The sequence below is a fragment of the Acanthaster planci genome, linkage group LG08 (genome assembly GCF_054643075.1).
Source record: "Acanthaster planci isolate LZ-2023a linkage group LG08, COTS_SCS, whole genome shotgun sequence".
In the NCBI taxonomy this organism is placed as follows: Eukaryota; Metazoa; Echinodermata; class Asteroidea; order Valvatida; family Acanthasteridae; genus Acanthaster; species Acanthaster planci.
In genome coordinates this window covers 16,224,795-16,234,929 of record NC_141784.1, presented here as the reverse complement: position 1 = coordinate 16,234,929, position 10,135 = coordinate 16,224,795, and the positions used below count along the sequence as shown (strand labels likewise).

Sequence of the window (10,135 nt, the reverse complement as noted above, 5' to 3'; positions counted from 1 at the left end):
AGATCAGTACTAGGCCTTGCTCTATGATTGAAGTAGGCCTAGGCAAAACTTTACTTGTTTTGCCATGGTTTTGGCTATGGCAGTAGTTAAACAAAATAAAACGTGCGCAGTAAAAGAAGGCCTCTTTTATTTTTGGTAGGTAACCAATGCTTTGCATTTGCTGATAGTTTGGTTAATTCTATGCCCAAAAATTCCCTGACGACTCTTGATAAAAAAATCTTCAGTCAGCTGGCATCACCCACGGATATAAATACATATGACGCAAGGGTCAGGGGTCACAAGTTGAGAGCCCGGGTGTTTTCGATTTCATTAGTGGCAACATCTCAAAAATGAGGCTTTTCCTATATCCAGTGGGTAATACTGCAAGTGTATCATGTTTCAGGCACAAAGCCTGCACTGGTCGAAGAAAATTATAGTCTGCATTTCACCTGGCATTTCGGCCTAGGTGACCTTCGATTTCAGCATAAAGTCAAATATTGTAGCAGAATCAACAGCTACATTAGCTACGGGAGTTTGCGTTCGCCAGTTAGTCTAGTCTTGGTTCCAAGACGTTACTATCTGTAGCTGTGTTCATTTATTAACGAACTTTTTAGCGCAGTAAATTTTGCCAGTCAACAGAGGGTGCTATGTGACGGACGAGGGTCTGTATTCGTCGTAACTACGCGTACGATAATCTTACACTAAACTCCTCCAATCATGGTCAAGTGGACTCCATAGCTCGTCCATTGTCTAACTCATAAGCTTTTCAATGTTTCACTTTCTACAGGGCAGGTCCCTTCAGAGTGGAAGATGATTAATGTTGTTCCAATTTATAAATCTGGTATTAAGCATGATCTTAGTAATTACCAACCTGTTTTTCTCTGTTCTACTGTCTCAAAATGCCTTGAGAAAATTGTAGCAAATCATTTACGCAAATACATGCTCACACGTGGTTATGTGTCAGATACCCAGCATGGTTTTTTGCCTAAAGGCTCATGTATTACTCCGCTCTCTATATTGTATCATGATTGGGCAGAAACTTTGGATTCACTTCTTAGATTGGGCTAAAGCCTTTGATAGACTTAAGCATAATATTCTACTTGATAAATTGCATAAATATGGTGTGTGCGGTTCCCTCTTAAACTTGGTCTCTTCGTATCAGGTCGCATGCAGAGAGTCCATATGCAGAGAGGCATATTACAAAATGATTTGACATGTATTGATAATTGGTGCTCTTTAAATAGAATGAATCTTAATGTTAACAAGTGTAGAGTAATGTGTCTGTTTCGTTCCAAATCATTTAGTCGTTGTTATGTCTGGGTTCCCATGCACTGGAGACTATCGACTGTTTTAAGTATCTTGGTGTGACTATATCTAATGATCTGAGCTGGAAGAAGCATGTTGACTTAACTGTGTCTAAAGCAACTAGAATGTCAGGCTTTGTTAATAGGTTGGTTATTTAGAGATCCACAAATCCAAATGAAACTGTTTTGTGTTCTTATTAGACCTATTATCGAATATGCTTGTCCGGTTTGGTTCCCCGGTCTGGTTTCTTTGCAGCATTCCATAGAAAGTGTTCGTCATTTCACTCGATCTTGTTTAGGTTTACCCCGTAGGCACATACCTGGATTTCACATGAACAACTTAGATTACACTGCTCGTCACATCCAACTGGGTTTACCTCCCTTACTCAATAGGCTGAATTTTGTGCCAGTGGTTTTCATTGCTAAATGTATGTACAATAGGTTTCATGTTAATGTTAATATTGAAAGTCTTTCCGTAGTCAATACTAGGCATCTTGACAGTGTTAAGTTTCTTCCCTTTTCCTTGCATACACAAACTTTTTATGACTGATGATTTGTTAGATTCCCAAGACTGTGGGACACTTTACCCATAGATGTCACAACAGAAATTGTTTTCAGTCTTAATTCTTTTATATCAAAGAGACCAGTGGCTGTCTACTGAGGCTAACATTGTTTGATGCCATAATATTGATCCTGTATTTTCACTGTACATTCCAGTGTTCATTTATCTGGTTTTATTTTTTGTGCATTTTTGTATTTTAAGTCATTTTTTATCTAGTGTTTTTCTTGTATGACATGCCATAATCAGGAGGCAACATAGAAATATTTCTATACATCCCGAATTTGGGACTGATAGTTTCCAGTTCGGAATATTTGTCACAGGAAGCCCCTCATTGCGGGCCTATAGGGGGGCGGCTAGATGCAGAAATGTACATTCCATTGTTTATTTATCAAGTTTATTTTTGTGCATTTTTGTATGTTAGGTCATTTTTTTTCCAGTGTTTTTCTTGTATTTGTTGACATTTTTATGGAGACCCTCTCGACAGTGATTCAGTTCGCTTTTAGGCTATCCGTCAGGGGTGTCAGCAAATATTGTTCCTATATGTTGATATGTATCGGTTTTTGTATTTTGTGTTGGTTTTTGAACCCTGAGAAATAATAAATGAAATGAAAGTGGACATGGGGTGATACTGGACCCTTGTAGAGTAGTCAGAATCATTGGATCTAGTATCCAGACTATAATGATAGTTATCTTCGCATGTTTCTTAGCACTGTACCAGTGCGTGTTTTTTAGAGATTGTTAGCCGTTTTCGACGGTCTCCGTCTCAGGTTCGTCTCTGAAACCAATTCCCGATTGTGAGCCTGAAGTGTTTGAATTAAATTTTAGCTCTTTTGCATCTTACTGGATGTTTTGTGGCACTATCAGACTTACTATTAGTATTGCACTTTACAACTTCAAAGTCGGGTAGTAAAATAAAAAACCGTTCCGTCAATCTCCCCACGCGAGGTGCAAGTGTGATGACGGACGGTGATGGATGTTTGGACATCACCACTAATCACTTATTTATTCAAACGCTTCCTACGTCCACTGTCTGATTAGGTTATTCGTACATCCAACATACCCTCAGGATCAACAACTTCGAACCCATTCGTCCCATTAATATTTGGGTATGTGACTGTATCTTCTTGAAGTGACCCGATATCCAGTTAGTTATAGTGTTCTGTTGCTCATTCACTCGACTGGGACCTCACATATACTGCAAAAATTGATTGAGGTTCTTGGATATACGCTTCTTGTGTGATGTATAATGTCATAGTGGTACATTGTACACTAATGTCAATTTTTAACGCCCCATTATTAATTTTTTTTATTTGCGGAATGTTTATTCCTTTTTTGGAATTGAATATCTCTGAGAGAGCTCTTAATTTGTTTACAAGTAACGGGCACCAGATGACATGACTGTTTTTCCCTGACGTCATGACACCGACAGTGTATGCTGGGATATAATTCAATATGGCCGATCAACAATGTGATCCTTGATGACTGTACTCGCCAAATAAATCAGTATTTAGTGTTAATTGTGAACTAATAATTGCAGCCTGTGAAGTTATCGGAACCTGAAAGTGTGTAGCGACCGTAACACCCTTTGTCATAAAATCATGTCTCCTTAACACTTCCGTAGGTTTGCGTCGCCGAGCATTATGCCTAATATGTACCATTTTTTTATCTGAAATAGTTCGCAAAGTTAATTATTATGGTAGGGTGTTGGTGTTGTGGCGCACGAAATCCCATAGACAATACACAGGAAACGCTGCGCCATGGCCCATACACACGATAATGATAATACTGAATTAGTTTTACCAATATAAAAAAACAATATTGTTACCCCCAATTTCACACAAAGGGAATATCCACCAAGTTTTAAACACACTCAACTTTGAGTGCCAGCTGCAAACCCCAGAACCTATTTTTAAGGGCAGCATTCACCGATTCCATCTCTGACTGATTGTATTTCTTTTTAAATGGTGAATGGGCCGGCCATATGTGCCTGGCAAACTTGGGGGGCGAGTCAGTCAGGAGGCGAGTCGGTAAGGGGGGCGAGTTGGCAAGGGGGCAAGTTGGTAAGGGGCGAGTCGGCTAGGGGGCGAGTCGGTAAGGGGCGAGCTGGTAAGGGGCGAGTCGGCCAGGGGGCGAGTTGACCTACAATCACGGTACCTGCCCTTCAGAAAAAGAAATGCTCAGACCTCAAGTTTTGGTTAAGCTGCTGTGGAGATTCCTGCAAGGGACTTAAAACCAAGGCACAGATGATAGAGAGGTAATCTAAATAACTATGACCCTATCATTGCCTCTTTTAACATTGGGTCATGGTCAGGGAAAAGTAGAATCCCAGAACAATTACTTTATGAATTGGTGTGACAACTAGCATGGTGGTGCATTTCCAGTACACTTTTGGGGGGACAAAAAAATAACACCTGACGTGGGAGTAATACTGCATCTAGCTTCATTTGGAACAGTACTCAGCAGCAAAATATTCAGCAACTGACTGTTTTTTCCACATACTACTCAAAGATTGGCTTCTGGGAATTCACAAACTCATGTCATTCAAGAAATAGCAATGAGCTGCATGAAGCTGTGTAAACTGGATAAGTAAGTTCATTCACTGTACTGATGTAATAGCAAAGGTGATAATTGACTGCTAGTAAGGGATTCATATTGAATGGAATAAAAAAGCAGAATTTGGAGTACACCAAAATTTTGTGTCTTGCTTTTTTAAGCTGAAAGTCATTGTTCAGGGAGACCAACTCAAAAAGATCATGTTGGGACAAGTCAGTTCAGTTCATTTTCAACATTTTTCTCATAATACCATGTATACAGTATGACCAAAATAAATGTAAAAAATGATCTCAATTAAATTTTAAGGAATACAGAGGCAAAACAAATAATCTTTGGGAAGACTCTTTCACCTTTGGCATCCAAATTAATGTTGCGTTCATATACAAAAGCATGCTAGATTTGTCCTTCCCCTTCTTTCAAAATCTTCAAGGCTGAAATATGAAAGCTTTTACCAGCAAGTGAACAGCAGCTTGAAATATTAGCCAACTCATCGGCAGCATCACTGTGTTGGGATATTTTCTGCACACAAGCCCTTTGAATTAGGTTTTTACTGTGTACTAATTTTCCTGTTTGTGTTTTTTAACATTTTAGAATCCAGCTGATTGTTAGAAATGGCGATCAGTTTCCAATTGTTGATCCCACATCTAACAAGCAGTTGACAAAAAACAAGGCAGAGAAGCGGACACCATGCTCTAGACCATGCATAACCCATGGTGCTGACCCCACTGGTATCCCACAACAAGGTTGTTACCACCAGTGGGGAAATGCTTCAGACTGGGGGAGGAATCTCTGCAGCCTCCCAGCCCTTACCCATCGCGAGATCAATCTGCACGTAGATTTAGCCAACATGAAATCAAGACCCCAGAAGGAATCGACAAGAGTTTCCAAACCAGCAATACATGGTGCACACTTCAAAGCTGAGAGAGATCTCAGTGCTGGTTCTATTTTCACCCGTTTGGATAACAACTTTTTCTACTGCAAGGCAATATGCTTGGCCAGTATGAAGAGCTGCTCTAGAAAACTGAGTGTTGCCATGCGATTTCTTGATGCAAACATTGTTCACGCCCACTGCGACTGCCCAGCTGGCTTAGGGGATGTGTGCAACCATACCCATGCATTACTTTTCGAGTTGGCAAGTTACCACCTTCATGGTTAAAAGCTGTACCAGAAGAGGTTGCATGCACCTCGAGACTAAGTCTGTGGGTAGTCCCAAGGTGTAAAGGCACAGTTGACGAGAAGCTGGTAATGGATGTGACAGTTAAACGGCTAAAGGTTGATGAGATGACTACAGGTTGTGGAATTGAGTCAACATTGTCTGACACACGAGTGCCTTTACTGTAAAGTAAATGACAATGATAAATTAACTGAATTTCAGCAGTCACTTCAAGAAACGTGTCCCTCAATCCCATTTTCGTATCTTGTCGAGGAGGAGGTTGAAACCACATTGTACAAAAACACAATATTTGGTCCTGCTCCACTTGGCTCACCAGTAAGCTACAAGTGTTCTATTTTTGAATTTTCAGGTTTACAGTAATTTTCCTGAGAGGTGCTCGTTCAATGCCCATCCAAGTGCAACAGGGCCAGATTGGAGATATCACCCATCATTTTCATTAACAACTGTTCCTATCTACAATATCAATTATGTCCCTGCCTCACAACATGAATCAGACTTCTATTCTTTCATTCAACAAATTGACACAGTCCAAATAGAAAATGATACACAGGAGCAAACTTCATGTGCCAAGTGGTTTAATCACCGGCAGTTTAGATTCACGGCTTCCAAGTTTCATTCAATATTAATTCGAAAGAAGTTAGACTGCAAATTTACCAAAGGTTTTTTACCTGGTGAGGAGAAACCTGTGTCAGACTTTTTGAAGAAAAAGTTCAAACAAGGAAATGATTTTGAGCCAGTTGCTGCCCACAAGTATTCACAGTACATGAATGGGTCTGGGCATGCTGTTCGTCTTGAGAAGTGTGGACTTGTGATTGATCCAAAGGCGTGTTGGTTGGGTGCATCACCACACCGCAAGGTAGTGGACTGTTTGGCAGAAAGTCCTTTTGGAATTCTCGAAATAAAATGTCCTGAAAAACAGAAAGACGAAGACCCTCTGACAGCATGTCATGATCCCCATTTCTGTTGTAAACTTGAAGGTGGCAAGCCTGTACTCCAAAAAGATCATCCATACTACACTCAGGTGCAGGGTCAGCTAGCATTAACTGGAGCAGAATGGTGCAATTTTGTTGTGTACACACATAAAGGCTTAATCATTCAATGGATAACATTTGACTCTGCATTTTGGAACACCCTGTACCAAAAATTAGCTGACGTTTATTTTGGCTTTTACATAACAGTGGCTAGCGTTAAATTTCAGTCAATGTCCCCTTAAAGTTATACATGCACGCTGTACTTTCTTTTATTTAGACCATTTCAGTGAAAACTTCAAGCTAGTATATGTACATGTATGGCGCATACTGGGGTCACTAACAATTCAGCTGCAGACTTCAATTTATGCACATTAAGGGTTGATGTGAATCTCATGGTTCCATATTTTTATGTAGGAATCAAGGTTTACATGGGAAGAGTTCCATATACAAAGTTCACTTGACACCCTGTGTTTAAACCCTATGAGACTAGTCTTGAAAATTGTTTTCTCATTGAAAATGTTTGTACTCTCTCATTGCTAAAATTGACTTTTCTGGCCTGTAACTGATTTCTGGGGACTAATTGTTTACCAAAAATAAAAATGAATGAACTTTCTTATGTGGAACTCTTTCTGTTTACATTTATGAAGCTGTGGATAATAATTCATGAATTTCTTTACAGTCCAATAATAGGAGTAAGCAATCATTGGAATTTTAAAGATTTCCATGTAAGATCAAACTTGCCAGTCTCAGTACAGAGCACTTGCCAAAACGGCATTTGTGCAACTCAAAAAATTTCTTTTACATCTCCAGTTTAATTTAGTTTTTGTTTCTGCAACTGAAAGTAACAGTTTGAATGCCAAAACACATGCCAGAGTAACTGCAAATACAGGATATTTAACTCAAAACATATTAGTGAGATTTTGTGGCTTTTTCCTTGGAGTGCAAAGTGTACACATTACCAGCCAATGAGATTACAGGATTAAAGCTATTAGTCAATAAACAACAAACTGTCCAAATCTGGTTGATGGAGCCATGCATAGAAAGAGGAATAGGACTGTTAAAAATGCGAAATTTTTTTACTTTGTTAATTGCCCTTTCTACATGGATTCTCTCGGCTGCTATTTGCTGTGTTTCAATAGTTTCAGCTTGTTCGAATTGGTCTTTTCCCCTAAGGAATGTAGGGATATTCAGTTTCACATCCATACGTTTGAGTAAATCCTCAATCGTGAAGCCACGGTCAGCCATCACGACATCATCTTTTTCAAAAAACTTTGGGTCAAGAAAACCACTTCGAATAACTATTTCTCTATCTGACACTGATCCTGGATAAAGTTGACTGATGAATGTTATTGCACCACTTGGTGCAATGCCAAGAAGGCCCTTGTATGTCATGTGATGCTTGTAATTAGACCAAAACATGCTCTGAAGAGTAAGAGAATCTGGAACTTGTGCACAAATTTCTGAGCAATCAATAATGACTCGTGTGTCTGGGTATTTGTCTTTGAATGACTGGGGCATTGTTTTCAAGACAGTATCTTTACTTGGCCAAATTGGGAGTGATCTAAGCTTAAAATACATAAAATTAATCCATGTAACGAAGTGTCTGTTGACACTTGATTCTGAAGTGCCAAAGAGATATGCCAAATGTTTTACAGAGAAGCCTTGCCTTAGTCTACAAAGAACCAAAATGAATTGCTCTTTGGCTGACAGGTGTGCCACTTTCCCAGGTTTATTAGGAGTTCTACGTGAACTTGCATAAGTGTGGTCTGCATCTTTGGTTACAGGTTGCTGTAAAACAGATGGTGCAGTTTCTGTGTTAGGAGTGTAGGCAATAACATTTGCACAATTATCCCCTGGATTCAGGAAAGACAACATCGCCAATAACACGGAGTAGCTTGGAAAACCAGTATAGTGTTTCGTCAAAGAATCATCGTTTTCCAAAGTATTTATGAACTTCTTTTGCTCATTTTTTTCATTTAAACAATTTATTGTCCTTTGCAGTCTCTGGACTGTTTCCTTCAGTTCTGTAACTTCATTGGAGTGTTCACTCTCATTCAGTACATTGATATGAGCATCAAATTCACTGCGAGAGTCACTTAGGGATTCATCACTACTCACTGGTTCATTATCATCTGTTGGTTGTTCACTGGCTGAACCACTTGAAGTGAAACGATGTAAGTTACACCTTTGAAGCACCCTGCGTTTACTGGGGGATAAACCAGACAGTACATCTTTTGGCTCGGCATCAGGTTTGAGTCGCCAGATTCCATTCAGAGTTTTCCTAATGTCCTCATCTTTAAAGTGAAGATGGCAGATTTGAGTGGACTTGCCAACAACAAACCCATTACGACCATGAACTCTCTTGATTTTCATACACCACCTGTCTCGTCTTTTCCGATCGGAGGGAAAAGAAAAAAAATGGAATGGCGATCTTGACATGTCCTTGTTATAGAAGCGACTACTGCAACCATATGCTGCACATTCAACTCCTCGTGAAGTCCCCACAGGCGGCATGATGGAGCAAATCACCTGAAAAATACAAGTTTATTTGTTCAATATAACAGAACAGTTTATTTAGCTTAAAATGCCAATCCCAAGCTTATGACATGAGGAAAAAATCTGAGTAGATGGAGCTGAGATTACAGTTATTCGAACTGCACGTGCAATTACGTTGAACATGAAGGCCTATGTCAGACAATGCTAAGTTCAGTTTTCAGTCATGCCATTGCCGGCCAAAATGAGGGGTACATCATAACAGTACCTGTATTGGGTACGAATAGTTATAAAGTACACTTTTTGAAATTCATCAAAAGAGACACATTTCTGAGGAAAACATCATCATAACCATACATGTACATGTTCATGTGCCTGTAACTTGCCTATCACTCAGCCTATCATGCCTATTGTAACTTAAACCTGGCTTTCATTAAGTTGAACAAAAACTCAAGTAAATTTCTTGTTGGATCACATCTAAGCTGCTTAGTCAGTGAATGAAGGAATGATTACTGGGATTATGTATCCAATATTACTGGAAATGATCGTTCAGTTTGAAACTAGGCCTGATGAAAGTTACTTAGAAAATACATGTACATGGCGTGCCCAGTTTCCAGACGACGCTGTTTTCGAATTTTGAAAGAAATTCCACGACGGTAAAATTGCTCACAACGATTGAACACATGTGTTACGAACCGTAATTTCACCAAATGAATTCAGATGTTTCAATAAAAAGGGTAAAACGAAGTCGAAGTGTGCTAGGCCTACTACGGATTTCCGCCATGGCATTGTCAATGTTAGCTCGCCTGCGTGCGGCCGCACTTCGAAGATCGAGTCACAAAAACAGCCACAATTTGTTCTTTTCACAGATCCTAAGAGACTCTTCAACAAAAATTTGCAGGCTCAAAAGTCTTTATCACACATACCTTTTTGTATTTTGTATCTGGAATCCAATTTTCAGTCAAAGTCACTCAAGATGGCGAAAGTTGGGAGTGAGCGGCCATGATCCAGTCACTGTGTGTGGATTTAGGAAGATCGTGCACGTACGTACGTACACAGACCCAAAGATTGTATAGCGCCGCTTTGCACCGGCCCCCGA

General features: G+C 39.7%; 1 protein-coding gene across 1 annotated transcript; it reads right to left on the bottom strand.

Annotated features, from left to right (window-relative positions):
- Positions 1-6,781: 6,781 nt before the first annotated feature.
- Positions 6,782-10,135, bottom strand: LOC147798432 (uncharacterized). Its single transcript, XM_087140431.1, has 2 exons — positions 9,963-10,135; positions 6,782-9,072 (listed from the first exon to the last, which is right to left on the bottom strand). Exon 2 carries the CDS (start codon positions 9,055-9,057, stop codon positions 7,453-7,455), a length of 1,605 nt encoding a protein of 534 aa, XP_086996557.1. The 5' UTR covers positions 9,058-9,072; positions 9,963-10,135; the 3' UTR covers positions 6,782-7,452.